This window comes from Gastrolobium bilobum, unplaced genomic scaffold (genome assembly GCF_033153095.1).
Source record: "Gastrolobium bilobum isolate Gb01-03AN ecotype WA unplaced genomic scaffold, APGP_CSIRO_Gbil_v1 utg46055, whole genome shotgun sequence".
NCBI lineage: Eukaryota > Viridiplantae > Streptophyta > Magnoliopsida > Fabales > Fabaceae > Gastrolobium > Gastrolobium bilobum.
Window position 1 is genome coordinate 45,155 of NW_026900127.1, and position 18,470 is coordinate 63,624.

Genomic DNA, 18,470 nt, shown 5'->3' on the forward strand with positions numbered 1-18,470 from the left:
GAACCCGTTATAAATTTACATATACTTATGAAATTATGTGATTGAAATTTATTTAAAAAAAAATTAAGGTTGAAGATTTATAAAAAATAATACGAGCGAGCTTTCTAGTCCATTGTTTCAAGAAATAAATAGTCATCCAATGATATACAAAAGTTTATTGACACGTGTTCTTAAAATGTTTATGGTTAGAAATTAGTGATGAAAATTGATATGTAGTTTTGGTATCAATAATACACAAGTCGCTTTGGCCGAGTGGTTAAGGCCTGCGAGCTTTTTAGTCCATTGTTTCTAGAAATAAATAGTCATCCAATGATATACAAAAGTTTATTACACGTGTTCTTAAAAAGTTGAAAAGAGTGTTATCCAAAAAAAAAAAAAAAAAAAAATTTGAAAAAAGTTATACTTATAAATTTTTTGTTTACAAATTACATTACTTTAAAAAATACACTAAGTTGCATTATGTATTTTTGAAAATACATAATGTAATTTGTAAAAAAATTTGTAAATTGATTTTCTTTTTAAGGTAATGGTTAGAAATTAGTGATACAAATTGATATAAAGTTTCGGTATAAATAATACACAAGTCGCTTTGGCCGAGTGGTTAAGGCGTGTGCCTGCTAAGTACATGGGGTTTCCCCGCGAGAGTTCGAATCTCTCAGGCGACGATCTGTTTTTTTATTTTAATTCAATTGTCCCTCGATTTTCGCGTATAATAACCCACGTCTGACGGTCCAACAAAACAACAACATCGACTCTATTGCGGACAGCTACCTACCTGTGTTGGAAAATAGCATACACTCATCGTTTGTTTATTAGTAAGCTGACCCCTTTCTTTAATAAGTACATATACCTACTTACAATACATTACACATTTGCATAATTTTTAACATTTAGTTATGAGTAATTTATATCATTTTATTATATAAACACACACATACACACACTTTAATTCTACCATACACTTTAAATGTGATGTAATTTGTTCTAATAAAAACCTGTAAAAAACTTTTTTTTCTTCATGTTTTTATTTATACCGTTCAAAAGAAAAGATTGGCTTCAAATTCAGAGCGAACGAAGGTTCATCATCACGCCTTTTTTTGTGCTAATGTAAGGGACCAAAGTTGATTGAAAACAATGTCACCTTAACAACCTTGTGAGCAATTAAACAAAAAGTCATGATTAATGTTGGACTCTTCTCTCATATGGCAAAAGCAGCCATTGGATGTGTCTGAAGTCGTCACATCGACACTCGCATAAGTGTAATACAATAATTACTAGCAAAATCATTTTGCATTCATTTAAGTTGTTGTCATTTGACCACGTGGAAATTAAGATGAAAAATTTAGAGTAAATTTTACATATTTAAAACTGTGACAATATCGAAAATGAAATGCAGGTAATTAATAATAATACTCTTAACCTTAGATTATTCTCACAGTATTTATCGAGTAATGATAAATAAAAATCATTAATTCATTATTTTCTCCGCCACACGAAACGAGCATGTCATTTCCTTTTCTTAAGATTTAGGTACATGACAAAAATCTCGAATTTGGTCCTTCTCGTTATGTCATGACTCATGATTGATAAAGAGGTTCTTCCAACACTAACTTTATCAATGATTTTAAATTTTAATCATTCCCAATGCGGTTCGTTTTACCGTACCCCCAGACCTCGATCGTCGTCATGCTTGATCGATTTTGATTCTATAATTATTTTTATTTTTTGAGTTAACACAATCTTAATTATTTCTTTAAAATAAATTGATTTCTCTTATATTTTTATAATTCACAAGTTTTAATTCTTTGAGTTGTTTACGAGTCTAATCCGAAGTGTTATTGAGTGAAGGTTCTTTTAATGATTTATATTATTCTCTAAGAGTCCCATGCCCATTGAGTTTAAAAGGTAGATGTTACATCATGTTCAGCTTAACTGTGCAAGCTGTGCTAAGAAATTTCACACAAAAAATTAGGGTGGGCAAGAATCGAACTCGGAACATCGACTCTGATACCATATATAAAGAATCATCTCAACACAAAACTTTAAGGGCATGTTTGGTGTATAGTATTGTATAGGGCCTGATTGTATAAAACTTAATTAAATTTTAATACTATTCATCGCTTGGTATGATATTGTATATGGTAATATCATCCAATATTTTAAAAATTAATATATTAAAAAAATTAATATATTAATATTGAAATGATATATTAATTCTTGAAAATTGTACTTGTAAGCAATATTAATACATCAATCCCTTATCAGGCCTAATCTCACCTCCTTAGGCCTGATTAAGTTATACATCATTTTGATGTATTAAGGGGTTCTACTGTATAAACTTATACTATACGATGGTCACACCAAATAAATGAAAATGTCATAACGTTAGTGGCAGAGCCACTTACATCCTGGGTATGGCCTTGGCTCGGGTTAAATTTTAACAAACTATATATAATTATAATTAATTACAATTTGGCCTGGGTTAAAATTATAATTTGGCCCGGGTTAAAATTTGTAATTTGGCCCTGTTTAAAACTTAAAATATTTTTGGTAAGAGATTTGGGTAAGTTATATTAGGTTATGTGTTCAATTTTCACTTATATAAAAAATAAAATAAAACATTTTTAGTAAAATTAAAAAATATTTAATAAAATTATAATTCTTCTTGATATTGTATGCTCAGGAGCTTTGTATTTATTAAAAATTACATATATTATTATATGAACCAACTAAAATTAAAAAAATAAATACACTTATAATTTTTTGGCCCAGACTAAAATTTGAGCCCGGCTCCATCGCTGCATAACGTATAGTATAAGCTTATCCTATCAAGCTTTATACATCACATCAAACATGCCTTAAGGTGTTGGGTGAATGCAATTTTAATGGTTTATATTACTCTTTAATACACCTCTCACATAAAAGCTCTTTGAGCTTGAAACGTGGATATTGCATAGGCCCAATTTTATTTTATTTTTTGATTTTACCTTATGCTTATTTAATTCCACAAATCGAACTCATGACCTTATGGTCACTGAAGCTCTGATATCATGTAAAAAATCACTTCAACCACCCAAAACTTTAAGGTGTTGGGTGAAGGCCTTTTTAATGATTTATATTATCCTCTAACAAGATGTTTAAACTCCTCCCAAAGGTGATATGTGTAAATAGAATCAAGGCTCTTTTCTTTCTACTTACTCAGCTCCCTTGCTACCAACTAAGCTACCATGATTTGGTGGATTGATTGTGTTCGATCCCATGTTAAAATAATTCAGAAACACACGTGTTAATTATGGCATGGGATGTTTAATTATTCCAATTGGAAATGATATCGGAAAGCACTTTCCATTTCCCTTCCCTATCTCTCCGTTCGTAATCCAACTCGTCATTTCAAATTAAGTTGCTTTAAATTCACTTCATGATAACTATTCGATACACAATAACATATTTCTCGTTGCACTGATTATTTGCCACTATTTAGCTATACTTTAAAGTTGAAAACCAAAGCTGAAGTTATAATTGCACTTGGAATTTAATCTTTAATCTCAAACTAACTTTCTTATAATAATATGATGAAAATCCACAAATCAATGAAAAACTAACCGACTAAGTACCTATTAACCGTGATTCACTCATCACCCATTGTGGACATATTCTTTTGATTAATTAAACCCTTCAAATTCATACACAACCACGAATTGTACGCAAATCTGGTTGTTGCTTCCAAAATTCTAAAAGCACAATCATTCAGCATTATGATCTTAAAGACATTCAGTTTGAACAAAGGATAAGTATTGTAGAACAAACTTATCACTAATAGTGGTATTGTTTTGTACATCATATCCCAGGATAACTACGATATATAAATAAATAATATATATATATATATATATATATATATATATATTTATTTATATAATTAATTAAACAATATTTAGAAGTATTATCCATACAATAGTTGAACCGAAAAATAATGATTAACGGTCCATGCACATTTCTTTTCACAAGTATGACGGATTCTTGTAATTAACAAAGTGACTTCAATTTCATCACAATTATGTAAAATTCACAAGACTAATTACATGATCACCATCCAAATATACATGACTGACTTTTATTTCAGACCTACCTTGTTATTCAGTGAATTTGCTCCCCCAGAATAACGGACAAAAATTCAAATATTACAAGGTTTTATGGCGGTGCTGAAGAAGTTTCAATAATAATGACTAGGCAATATAGGATCCTCAGAAGACTTAAAAGAAAGGGAAAGCTAGCTAGGGAGAACACTCTCCCATTAATGCATCAGTTTGAAAAATCAAGAAAGGGAAAGGAGGAAATATCTTTCATCAAGTCCTCCAAGTCCCACTCTCCCATGTTTAACTCTTCTTGAAACAAATTCTCCACCCCAGTTCTAATTTCACCTCTCTTATTGTTGCTAATATTGCTGTTATTAATAATACTGTTTATGTCATCAAAGTAACTATTGCTATTAGTATCTCCTTTGCATGCACTCTCCACTTTCAGGTTATGGTCAGAAATAGTGCTAACACTCTCTAGAGGAGGAACACACATTTCCCCTTCTGCCCCAATATTTACATTCCCAAAAACTCTATTTTCAAAATAAAAATCTTTGCTGTTAACTCCACTCTGTGAGAAACATGGCCCTGTACCGTTGAAGAATCCACCAAAAGCTGGCATGTTTAGTCCATGCTCTATTATAGGAAACCTGTCAATTATGGTATTGAGAACTGTGGTTTGCACTGATGGTGATGGAGATGAACTGAACATAGGCATAAAGTCAGCATGTTGATGATCTTGCATAGAAGTAAACCCTCCCATATTATTAAGGTCTTTGTTATGCTCATATGAGGACTCGCTTGTGTTTGGTGAGGTTGTGGATGACAAGTTCTTGAGTCTTTTCTTTATTGTTGAATTCCAAAAGTTCTTAATTTCATTGTCGGTTCTCCCAGGTAAGCGTGCCGCTATTTGAGACCATCTTTAAAAGTGAAACACAATTTAATGTCATTTTAATACATAGCACAAAATTAAATTGAATTGAGTGGGTGACTATGTATATGTTTCTTTCCATCTATCTATAACTAAAAAAAAGAATGCATGCTTTGCATGGAAGCTAATAAATTTTTTTAAACGATACAAATAAAGAAGTGTCATCAAGTCGAAGTCAAGAAAAGACGAATCACAATGCCTATCTATGTTATTTTCATTAGTTCTTTTGTCCGCTACAAGGATCCGCCTAGACTTATATATATCATTATTATTTATATTTAATGCATGTTTTGAATGTATTTTTAACTTTGAATTATTTGTGCCACATCTTAGACCATGGAGAACTAGATTTTGACACCCAAACAAATTTTTGCCTGTCCTTTGTTCATGCAAGGTATTTTAGAATAAGTAATGTTGCAATATAATTTTTCGGACATGCGATGACTTTGTTGTTGACTTTCTTGCATACTTCTATGTTTTATAAATATAGGCATTTTTTTATGGGAAAATGGTGTCATGGAATTTGAGAATCTTACAAATTATTCATATATTTTTTCTAAACCACACCCGCATCCGTACCTAGTGGCTAACAAATATTGAACTTTTGAAATGGTATTAAATAAGACTTTCTTTTTTCTTTTCAGACACTAATAATGCATCTACCTCTTTCACTTTTTCAGATAAAGATGATGGCTACAATTAGAACGAGCTCTAATGGACGTTAGAAATGCCAGATACACTTAATACTTGGATTTACATAACACAAGGGCAGCAATGACGGAGTTCTTAAATATAATACAAAAGTTTTAAAATATTATTTAATTAACGCAAAATCACTTCTCATCTTTTTTTGCAGCAACTCAATATAACTATGTATTAAGGATAATATATAATTATTGATTTTTTCTCTCCGCAACGTCAGTCGATAATGTCTAAGGGAAAAAAAAAATAGCTTTATTATTATATTCATATACTATTCTTAATATATAGTTATAACGAGTTGCCGCAAAAAAATTTCCTTATAGGAGAAGTGAGCGACTCTTTAACTAATTATAAGTTCTTTGTAATGTTAATGATGCATGGATCCAAATTTGGTAATAAAGATAGATAAATTTATGGGAGAGAACATATAAGTATAAAAGACAAAGGTGGACCTGTTTCCAAGAAGGGAATGGAAATGGATGATGAGTTGTTCTTCTTGGGGTGAGAATGCGCCTCGTTTAAGATCAGGCCTCAAGTAATTGATCCATCGAAGCCGACAACTTTTGCCACATCTTTGCAAGCCAGCATTTCTGGCCACATCAGTCCAACAACCTTGTCCACTGTTTAGCATGTAGTTCATGAGCTTGTCATCTTCCTCTGGTGACCACAACCCTTTTCTAAGCTTGTTATTGGAATTGTTTTTTGGAGATGTCTCAGGCTTCCTCATATTGTAAGCCTGATCCGGACCCAGTATTCCTCTGATGGGTAATTTCCTATCCCAACAAGTTCGATGTAGATAAGAGAAGGATTTATAGAGAGAGAAAGATAAGAAAGAAGCTTCATGGGTGGGAATGATGATGATGATTATGATAATGATGGTTGTGGGGTTTGCTTACAAAATAGGGAAGAGTCAGAGAGAGAGAGAGAGATCGAGGGGTTGGGTGACGAGTCTAGGTAGAAAACTGTTTTGAGAGGGACCTGAGGAATTGAGATAGATGGTGTCTTCTTGTCCTTGACTCCATGTCCTTGTCTTTTTTTTTCTTTTCTAATTATTCCTTCACTCACAAGGTAATCATCATACATGAATCATCGGGTGCCAGACGAAGAAATATTTGTACATACGAGTTTGTTTTATAACCAAGTCAAGTTTTTTTGCTTCCACTTCACATAATCTCTCCCTATGTACCCCCACACGTGACACGGTGTATGTACGTAGTTGAAGATATTGAACATATATCAAAGATAATAAAGAATAAAAGTTATGACTCACCCTGAACAATAACGTCTATAAGTTATTCTGTTAATTAATTTTTTGTGCATAAGATCCACATGCACATACTTAAGCTTCATTACATAAAAAGAAGTAAAATCGACTCCAAATATGTATGAACATATATATTACATACGCCTTTTGTGAGCAATCACTTCTATCTATGTTAGTTGACTAATAAGCTATAATTCCGCGTACAAAAAGAAATAGAGGTTTGTTAATTATGTATTTGTATTGGTTTTATAAATTTTAAGTTAGGGTACATGAAGGTCGGGTCCAAGGGTAGGGTAGTCTCAGTATGGCTGCACCAACAATGGCTAAGTAATTAAACACATACATAGCAGATATAATTTTGTAGAGGACTAATGCTGACTTTCATAAATGGTAAACCAAATAGTTTATTAAATTGAGATTGAAGGAAGTGATTCACTTTATCCTTCTTTCGTTTTGTCCTGTATATTCTTTTCCAAACAAAGGTGAAACGTGCTAGAAAAAGAAGAAAGAAACGGTGCAACAGAATATTGACTTTTCCAGCGATCTTTTTAAAACAAGGACAATACATATATAGGTGGGTTATATATATATATATATATATGGGAATGATATACTTACTACCAAAAAAGTTTACAACCTTTACAACCAACCTAATCACAGTTGATTTTCGTCAATCTAACAGTGATTATTTATTGAAAATTATTGGGTCGCATTAATTAATTATTAATTTCTAATAAATTATAACCGTTAGATTGACAGAAATCAACGATGAGTAAGTTGGTTGTAAATGTGGTAAACTTTTTTTATTGTAAGTATATCCTGCCCCATATATATATATACATATATATATATATATGAGACAGGATCCTTTGACACTGGTGTCAAATTTAAAATTTGACACCTCATCTGAGAGCCGTTAGATCAAAAAAGATCAATGACTTTGATTTGTAAGCATGTAATACCATTGATCTTTTTTTATCTAACGGCTCTCAGATGAGGTGTCAAACTTTAAATTTGACACTGATGTCAAATGATCCTACCTCTATATATACATGTGAGAAAACTTTGAAGAGAGATCTTATAGCTATGTACTTCAGTGAGTACATAGGTATTATATTAAAGTTATATTTTTTTTCACTTTTCATGTCAATGGACAGTTTCTAACTTCTGAGGAGAGAAAAAAAATATAACTTTAATATTATAATTATGAGATAGGTTATTCTGCCTACTTTTTTTTTTTGCCTACAACTCTAAAAGATCATTAGATCAGAATCTTAAATAATATTTATCTTTCTTTCTCCTCTTTAGATTCTGATTTAACGGTGTTGGAGGGTGATAGACAGGTAAACAAAAAAAAGTAGGAAGAATAATATATCCCTATAATTATATACTTCCCGAAGTATATAATTGTAAATAGGGGTGAAAGTGGGTTGGACTGGGTCAAACTTTGCCCCAAAAAGCCCAAGCCTACGTCAAAAAAATTCAATTTGACCTGGCCCAAGCCTAATACGAGTCTAACTGTTAGCCTGGCTTGGCCCATTTATAAAAAACACAAATGACCTGGCCTAGCCCGTTAGCCTGTTAATTTTTAACTTCCAAACAAAACCATGAATCAACTTTACAAAATACTCAAATTCTGTTGCTAAACCAAAAATCATAATTTCAACGTCCAAACAGGATAATGAATCACAACAAAACTCATACAATCTGCATTTAAGTCAATTTCAAAAACAAAGTGTTCAAACTAAATAACATATATTTCATCGGATCCAACAAACAAATCCATACTATATAAATTAAAATAACTACATGAATCCAACAAACAATCATGATGCTTGTAGTAAGTATAATATCTCCCAAAAACCTTTTAATATATTCATATACACAATCTAACATGATGAGATGTTCGTTCCTCCTACATAAAAAATAAAGTCAGATTTCTATTAAAATATAATCGAATATAATTAAGTTATAAATAATTGCAATTGATTAAATTTATATCTTTTGTTTTGTCTTCAAGTCATAGTTATTATATTCTATTTTTTTTAAAATAAATAGTATAATATAGGCCGACCTGTAGGCTTATAGGCTAGGCCTTGTAAAAGTGAGCCTACGTCCTTTTTATTAAACAAGCTTTTTCAAGGCCCAAGCCCGGCCTATTTTACGAAATATACTAGGTCAGGTCTGGCCTGACGTAAGCCGAGCCGAAGGCCCCTGTAGGCCGGCCCGGCCCAGTTTCACCCCTAATTGTAAGCAGTTAAAACGATACAACTTACAAACTTTAAAATAATAAAATATTTTTCATATATATATATATATATACAGGAAAATATTAGCCTCATGTGATAGTAGATAGCAAGTTTCTCCTACACACTCAAAAAGGTTTGGGATCCACTTAAATTTTTTCTTCTCTTTCCTAGTATAATGAGACCCACATGAGTTTGTGAGTGTAACATAAAATATCTTATCTCCTATTGCATAAGAAAATCTCCTATTGCATAAGAAAATATAATATATATATATATATATATATATATATATATAATATATAAGATAAAATTATTTCTGCAGCCGCTTTACGTACAACAATGACAGGTGTAGGGTTATGATTCCTCATATTTAATGGTTTCATCCTTTGTATGGTTATGATTCCCTGCATTTAATGCTTTCAAGTATATATATATGGCAAGTATTTGATTGCTGCACGTACAACAGCTGCAGAAATATAAACCTTATATATATATATATATATATATATATATATATTGAAAAATATTTCTCCGGCAAGTTGATATAAATTTAACTACGGCCACTCCAAAACTATGTCATTTTATTTATTTATTTTCTTATATTAATTGATTCAACTTTGAATCATTTATGAGTAGCCGGAGATAAATTTAACTTCGGCCACCCCAAAACTATGTCATTTTAGTTATGATTCTCTTTTTCTCTCTCTTTCTTCATTACCATTGATCCATCTTTGTACGATTATGATTTAGTAGTAGCCGGAGATAAAATTATCTCAAGCAACTTGAGAAACGCGATAAGCCATATATATATATATATATATAGAGAGAGAGAGAGAGAGAGAGAGAGAGGTAGGATCCTTTGACACCAGTGTCAAATTTGAAATTTGACGCCTCATCGGAGAACCGTTAGATCAAAAAATATCAATGGTGTCACATGCTTACAAATCAGAGTCGTTGGTCTTTTTTGATCTAACGACTCTCAGATAAAGTGTCAAATTTCAAATTTGACACCGGTATCAAAGGATCCTGTCTCATATATATATATATATATATATAGGGTCAGGATCATTTTACACCAGTGTAAGTTACACTCTCAATCTTGTCCGTCGATCCCAAATATATCTATGGCTCTAATTTTTTCGTAATGTTAGTCATTGGATACGAATGGATCAATGGTCAAGATTGAGTGTAAGACTTCTAACTCTTACACGGGTGTAAGAATATCCTACCATATATATATATATATATATATATATATATATATATATATATATATATATATAATGAAATTACAACCCGCAAAACAAAGTTGAATTGGACAGCCAACTATTTACTCTGTTTATGGAGATTAACACATTTTGCTCACGTAATTATGATAATATACAAAGTTGAATTGGACAGCCAACTATTTACTCTGTTTATGGAGATTAACACATTTTGCTCACGTAATTATGATAATATCGAAATCCACGCACATCGAAATCAAAAAGAGAAACGGAAAAGAAATTAAACAAAATGAATTACCGTTCATCTAATATAGGTTATATCTAGCTTATCTGTACTATATTTTTTTCACTGACACTCATTATAAGCCACTCATGACAATTTATAAGAAAATATAAATTTGATTTAAAACCCTAATGGTCCTAAGCCTAAACTACTAAAAAAAAATAGGGAAAAGTTCACCAATGCACTTGTAGTTTGTTTCAGAATCATTTACACCCCTGTGGTTTTTTTTCTATCACATGTGCCCCTGTGCTTTGTAAAAAATAAGAAACCACAGGGGTATATGTGATAAAAAACATACCCTTTTACAAATCACAGGGGCATAAGTGATAAGAAAAAAATCACAGGGCATAAGTGATTCTGAAGTAAACCACATGGGCATTGGTGAACTTTTTCCAAAAAAATACAATAAATCAGAGGAACCTCAATTGGCTTTTTGCTCACTTATTTATGAAAACACAAAAATACAATTATTTAGCGGGATCCCAGTTAACTTTCTGTTCACGTATTTACAAAAATACAGCTATTTAGCGGGACCCAGTTGATTTTTGAGTTACCCAGCCAACTATACCGAACTATGGGTCAGATTATTTTCCTTATTTTAGAATAAACTTCTGACAAACCTACTATTCAGAGGAATTGTGGTAGTTAAAGTGATGGATGTAGAGGCTAAACACTTCTCAAAAGCATATTGGATGATTGGAAGGACCATAAAAAGGACTCTCCACTGCTGCATAACTGGTATAAGCACTACGTTGGAATGTAACAAAACAAAACACACAATCATTTTAACAAGGAAGAAAGTAGACCCACTCCTGCACGAGTGAAAGGAGACTCAATTTGAATGAGGATAATGGCTGCCCTTTCTATATGGTTATTCTGTAGATATTTATTATGATTGTTCTTTTTCATTATAACCACATTACAAGTTCTACGGACTCAGAAAAGATTAAAAGGATTGTGGTAGTTAAAGTGGTGGATGTAGAGCCTAAACACTTATCAAAAGCATATTGGATGGTTGGAAGAACCATAAAAAAGACTCTCCACGTACTGCTGCATTACTGGTATAAGCACTAAGTTGGAATTAATGTAACAAAACAAAACACACAAAATCATTTTAACAAGGAACAAAGTAGACCCACTCCTGCACAAGTAAAAGGAGACTCAATTTGAATGAGGTTAATGGTGCCCTTTCTATGGTCATTCTGTAGATATTTATTATGATTGTTCTTTTTCATTATAACCACATTACAAGTTCTACGGACTCAGAAAAGGTTAGAAGGATTGTCAAAAAGTTGCAAGATAGTCAAGGAAAAGTTAAAAGAAGCAATCAATTTAATAAATCAGCATCTTCCCATGTATTATTTTCGTTTCTATTTTCGATGGAATATGTTTTTGGTCAAAAAATTTATCACTAATTTTGACAGAATTTTTTCCGTCAATAATTAAGGCTTTTCTAGTAATACTAGAGAGACAAGTGCGCAAAAGAGGGATGGTGGATGATATATTATGTCATAAAATCATATATTATTGAACTATGAATGTGGCCGAAGGATTTGCTTTGGCATAAAAATTGTGACATCAACTATTGGTTCAAGTGACAAAAAGTTTGCTCTCTTGAATAGAAAAAATAATTTTGAAAGAGACACCTCTAATACGGACAATAATACTCGAATTGGACTAGTCGACATTTGGGTAAAAAATATTGTGAAGGGAGGATACAAAAAAAAATTAAAAATGTGAAGGGAGATCATAGTTGCTTGGGTGTAGGTAGAGAAAATAGGTTGAGAGAAGGAAAGAAAAAAAATATCATTTGTCTACTTCAGAGTTCCAACTTATGTCGTTAGAAACGCATCATATATGTCGTTAGAAACGCATCATATTGCTTTGACTTCAAATAATATAATGATTAATCACAGTTTTAGCAGATACTCTAGGCTCTACAGAATAAGTGAGAGGATTCATGTCCACAAGTTCTAAATCTTCACATAGATTCACATCATAAGAATCGAACCATATTTGGAGTTGCTTCAAAATGCAACCTCAATCAATAAAAATAGAAGGGTAGAAAGGTATAATGTAAGGGCCGGGGAAACCACCAAGCGTAAACATGAACATATATATAATGACTTATCCCGTGTTTGAATTTGCTTCCATATACGTACATCTAATAGATATTACTAGGTAGCTAATAAAACTTCCATACTTCAAAGGCTTCAACTTTTCTATGCTTTCTTCGTACTGCATGTTATCTTGCCAAAGTTTAGCCCTGTTCATGTTGATTACCTCATAAATAAGCAAGCATGACTTTAGTTAGATGAAATGGGTCCTACCAACAACAACTTCCCATTACAAACCTTGAAATAAATTAAGAAAGTGCAACCACCAAAATAACGAACTATCTCTAGAGGCAGTGGACATGTATATATTATACGGGATACCATTTTTTCTGCCTACCTTTGCCTACCACCCTCCGACACCATTACATCAGAATCTCAAGAAGAGAGAGAAAGATAAATGTTAGTTAAGATTCTAATCTAATGGTGTTTTAAAGTGGTAGGCAAAAGTAGGCAGAAAAAATGATAGATAGAATAACCTATCCCATGTTATATACCATGAACGTTTTCTTAGTATACATGATTCGGATAAAACAGCTACAACAACGACATAAAAAAAGGTCATGGTAATTGGTAGGTATAACGACTGAATCGGCAATTACATGCTAGCTGTAATACTCAAACTTCAATAATAATTTAGTAATATACAGTTAAATGATAATATAATAAAATTTCACTATTACAGTTACAATGATATATATTATTGTTTTAGGAAAAATACTATCAACACATTTTTGGCATTCTTTTAATATTTTCCTTCTAAATAGATGAAATCTCATTCTGGTTTAAAAAATATGCCCTGTTAATGTTTCTGTTATTCTATTAAATGATATTATTATTATTATGAGGGATAAGTTATTTTGCCTACTTCTATTTTGACTACATTTGCTTACCACTTTCATTATCGTTCGATTACAATCTAATCCAACGTTACAATCTAATCCAACGGTCCATATTTGCGAAATAAAATAAACCCTTTTTTCCCCTTTTCTTTCTCCTCACTTCCTCCCACCCCTTTTCTCTTTCCTCCCTTTTCTCTCTTCCTCTATGCCATACCTATTTTTTTTTCCTTCGTCGCTGGTGTCTGCCGCTGTGGACCTCTTTAACCCCCCACCCATGGTAGTTAAAATTGAGATTTTGCCTAAAATCAGAAAGAGGATAAAAAATCGTAAAACATAAAACCCTAACGTAAGAAAAATCGTAAAAAATCGTAAAAGCATTTGGAATTTTGGTACAATCGTTTTGATTGAAAAAAATCATAAAATCTAAGATTTAAATTGGGATTTTAACTACCATGCCCCCACCCTCTTCAACTCCATGTGCAGTGAGAAGCTTCTCAACTTCAGAAAAACAATTTGAAAAATAAAAAAAAACCTTCATTTTCCTGCAATTCTATCCAAAGCGGCGATGCCACAAGGTGGGTTCTTCAATCTTTACCTCACAACTTGTTGTTTAGTTGTTTTCCATGGTGGCGCAAATTGGGAATTGATAAAATTTCCCGTTAATCGCTTGTGTCTATTGCCGTGAACAATTTTTTTATCGCTTGTGTAGCTTATTAGGTTTTTTTTGGCTCTTCATTTGTAAAATAACAAAAGCAAGATTCAAAGAAACTTTACTAATAGTTAATCACGGACGAATGCAAAAAGATATATCAAGGTTAACAACTCGACCATAAACCAAAGCCTTTTACCACTAGGTATTGTTATTACTCCAAAATTGTGAAGATTGTGAAGAGGCATTTTACATTTGATGATTGTTATAAGAGGTCCACAGCGGCAGACACCAGCGATGAAGGAAAAAAAATAGGTATGGCACAAAGGAAGAGAGAAAGGGGAGGAGAGAGAAAGGGTGTGGGAGGAAGTGAGGAGAAAGAAAATGGGAAAAATTGTTTATTTTATTTTGCAAATATGGATCGTTGGATTAGATTGTAATCGAACGGTAATGAAAGGGGTAGGCAAAGTAGGCAAAATGGGAGTGGGCAAAATAACCTATCCCTCTCGTAAGAGGATTATTCTCACCCTTCCTCCGATAACAATAGTCCAATGCACCCTCTGTTTCCATGAAGAGCTAGTCTTAGAGCTTGTTTGGATCCTCTTATTTTTAAGCTAGAAGCTACTTATAAGCTAAAGCTAAAAAAAAAAGCTAAAAGCTATTTTGAAAATTACATAAAAAACTTAGCTTAAAATTACTTAAAAGCACATATTTCAAGAAAATTATCTCTCTCTCCATCTTTATCACTATTTATTTTAAAAAAAACACACAATTCAAGAAAAACAGATAAGAGCTTAAAAAAAACTCCTCCTAGGAGCTTTTAGTTTTCAATTTTTTTCTTCAATACAAAAAGAAGAGTTTTTCATTATAAGAGTTTTTCTCAAAATTTGTTTGGTCTAACTTATGCTTATAAGTAGTTTCTAGCTAGAAAAAGAGAGGATCCAAACAGACACTTAAAAACTGTATTTCGAGAACAAAATAGTTAGAAGAAGTTGTGTGGAGATATCTCCGGACTATTTAAAAAAAAATATGATATCAAACGAGTGACATTTTTAGCTAAAGGATCAATGTTCAAACCCAAAAATATTACATATCCTGAGTGTAATTGTTTTCCCTCTCTTTTGAGTACCCATCATAGTCACGTCTCGAGAACAAAAATGTTGAAATAGTTTCGCACTTTCGCTACTTTAATATCAATAAATAAGCCTAGACAAAAAAAAAGCATATGAAAATAATGAACGATAGATGGTTCAAGGATGTCATGATGAAGTTAGGCTAATTGATCATTTTGGTGTCTAATTTAAAAAAAAAATAACTCAAATAAATAAGAGTTTTATTTATTTTTAAATTTTAATTAATAAATTAAAAAGATCATGATTTTTTTTAATTTAAATAAAAAATAAGATGGAAATATATGATAAATTAAGTTAATTAAAATATGCCATTACTCATAAATAAATTCATTTTTTTTGTCTAAAAAAATCACTTTAAACAATTTCCCACTTGGAAACAATTGATATTTGAATATTTTCACATAATATTTATTTTTTAATATCACCGACACTGTTATCATCATTGTCTCTCTTATTTTTCTAACACCAATCATTTATGCTATTATAAAGGGGATTCACTCATTTAATCTTTTATTTTTTAACATACAATAATTATTATTTAATTAAACAAAAATATAAAAAAGAGTAAAATTGTAAATATAAGTTACTTTATAATAGCATTTGCTTTTAAATATTCTGCAACTTTTTATTCTAAATCTTATGTATGTACTTCTTTCTTTTAGATGATGAAAAAAATTCCTTTATAAGTATTTATTTGCATTTTGATGAGTAGCAGGGGTTTCTCAATCCAATTTTTTTGTTAATATTAAGATGAAAAAAAGTAATCATGAGTAGTCAATTATAATTTCAAAATCTTACTAAAAAAGAATTGTAATTATAGGATATGAAGTTTAATAGTGTTTTGAAAGCAATTGCAACTAAGGGTGTAAATGGGCTATGCCGGCCTACGGGAGCCTTCGGCCTAGCCTATATTAGGTCGGACTTGGCCTCTTACAATTAGTAAAATTGAATAGACCTAGACTTTTATAAAAACCTATTTAGAAAATAAGTCATAGACTTTTTCATACATATCGGGTCTATAAGCCTACATGTCGGCATATATCATATTATTTATTTTAAATAAAATAAATAAAATTGTTATTTTAATAATTTTGAATGATAAAATAATATTATTTTAGTTATTCTTTTAATTGTTGAATGTTTAATAGGCTTAAACAGGCTAATAGGCTTATGCCAATATTTTTATTTTTAAATATAGGTCAGGTCAGACTTGTAATTTAGGACCTAATAGGCCAGGTCAGACACAATATTTTTTACACAAACCTGATCTATTTAAGTTAAAACCTAGTCTAGTCTAGTCTATTTATACCCCTAATTGCAACCATAAGCAAATGGTATTTACAATTTTTATTACAGATATTTAAAAAAATAAAAACTTTAGAGACCAATTGAGATAACCCAACACCATGGACAAACAAATTCATGTTTATATAAATCTGTTCAACTTTTAACTATAAAATGTAAATTTAAATAAAAAAAATTATAATAGGAAGAAAATTCATGTTTACAGATTGTATATACAATAATTTATAATTTATAATTTGTTTAAAATTTAAATTTATAATTTATTTAGACTTGTATTTAATCTATTTTAATTTATTCAAACTCGTATTTGATATATTTTTATAAAATTAAATTTATATTTAAAATAAATTTATATTTTAATTTATTCAAACTCGTATTTGATATATTTTTATAAAATTAAATTTATATTTAAAATAAATTTATGTAATTATTTTTTTAATGAAAAATTATTAAATAAAGATCATTTTAAATTAAAATAAGAAAAAAATATCTAATGTTACTGTAAATAACTTTGTTTAATTTTCACCGAAATAATGTCATTTTGGGTTGAAAAATTAAAAATTAGAATGAGAAAAACTATTATAATACTGAAATAAATTTAAATTACAAATACACCAAGATTTTCACAACAAAACAACATTATTTCAGTGAACATTAGAGAAATTATCTGAATCTAACGTAACTTTAGAAAAAACGAACTCTTAAAATAAATTATGTTTTAAAATAATAAAATTTATTTAAATTTTATTTTTTAGAATTTGTATTTCTTTTGTAATGTGGTGTAATAATTTGGCCTTAATTGGTTGCGTTTTCAACAACTGATAAACAAAGGATGAGAGGAATATCAGTTTTCATTGCTCTTTTAACTACAATTTTATTTCGAAATCAGGTTTAAGACCAGTTTTAAGTATTTTCAATTTAAAAAATAGGTCGTGTGTTTGTCATCTTAAATGACATAAATTATGTCATTTTAAAAGAGAGATAGACACAGAAAAATAAAAATCATGGGAGAGAAAAAGTGAATAAATTTTTTTAATTTAAAATTTAAATAATTTTTTTTTCTGTGTCTGTTTTCTCTTAAAAGGACAGAATGCTATGTCATTTAAAATGACAAAAACTTTTCCCTTTAAAAATATGTCTACAAATTTATAATAATTAAATAATTTTCTTAAAAAAATTAAAAATAAAGAAACTTTAATACTTTTAAACAAGAAAAATTAACTTCTAAAATTTTTTAAAAATAAAAAAAATATAAAAACATTTTTATTGTAAAGGTTATCCAAATTTCTTTTCAGCATATTTGCAAAGAGAGCCCTGTGCTGATTATTTAGTGTGGGATGCGATCACCAGCGTGGCTTAATTGTTTTTATGATCTTCCTTGGGCAGCTTCTGAGTCCGATGAAAAAATAATCCCTACGGTCGTGATAGAATTGGAGATTGTAGTTTCGTTCTTCTTGGGCGTCTGGTCAGTTAATTTACCCCCACAAAAATTGTGTTTGAACAACGAAGCAAAAGACAAATAATTTTACCCATCTTCTATACCAGAAATAACGGGTATCAAAGTGCTCTTTTTTTCTTTTTGGGCTTGGCTCTAGTCTTGTGCTAGAGTGAGAAACTAATTAAACTCACGGTTGCAACATGTGAAACAAATGCTTCAGTGTTTTCGAGTAAATAAACGATGTTACCACTCACAAAA

At 30.6% G+C, this 18,470-nt stretch overlaps 1 protein-coding gene and 1 non-coding gene across 2 annotated transcripts; one reads left to right on the forward strand and one right to left on the reverse strand.

Annotated features, from left to right (window-relative positions):
* Window positions 1-583: 583 nt before the first annotated feature.
* Window positions 584-665, forward strand: TRNAS-GCU (transfer RNA serine (anticodon GCU)). The gene has a single exon. It is a non-coding gene; the product is annotated as a tRNA-Ser (tRNA).
* Window positions 666-4,256: 3,591 nt separating this feature from the next.
* On the reverse strand, window positions 4,257-6,442 carry LOC133295420 (transcription factor MYB83-like). The gene is made up of 2 exons (XM_061494258.1): window positions 6,162-6,442; window positions 4,257-4,996 (listed from the first exon to the last, which is right to left on the reverse strand). Exons 1-2 carry the CDS (start codon window positions 6,434-6,436, stop codon window positions 4,303-4,305), a joined length of 969 nt encoding a protein of 322 aa, XP_061350242.1. The 5' UTR covers window positions 6,437-6,442; the 3' UTR covers window positions 4,257-4,302.
* Window positions 6,443-18,470: the final 12,028 nt, after the last annotated feature.

Coding starts and splice junctions, on each gene's coding strand:
- LOC133295420 (XM_061494258.1), bottom strand. CDS start 6,436: ATGAGGAAGCCTGAGACATCTCCAAAAAACAATTCCAATAACAAGCTT. Junction 4,997..6,161: donor CATTCCCTTCTTGGAAACAG/GTCCACCTTTGT, acceptor TCACTTTTAAAG/ATGGTCTCAAATAGCGGCAC.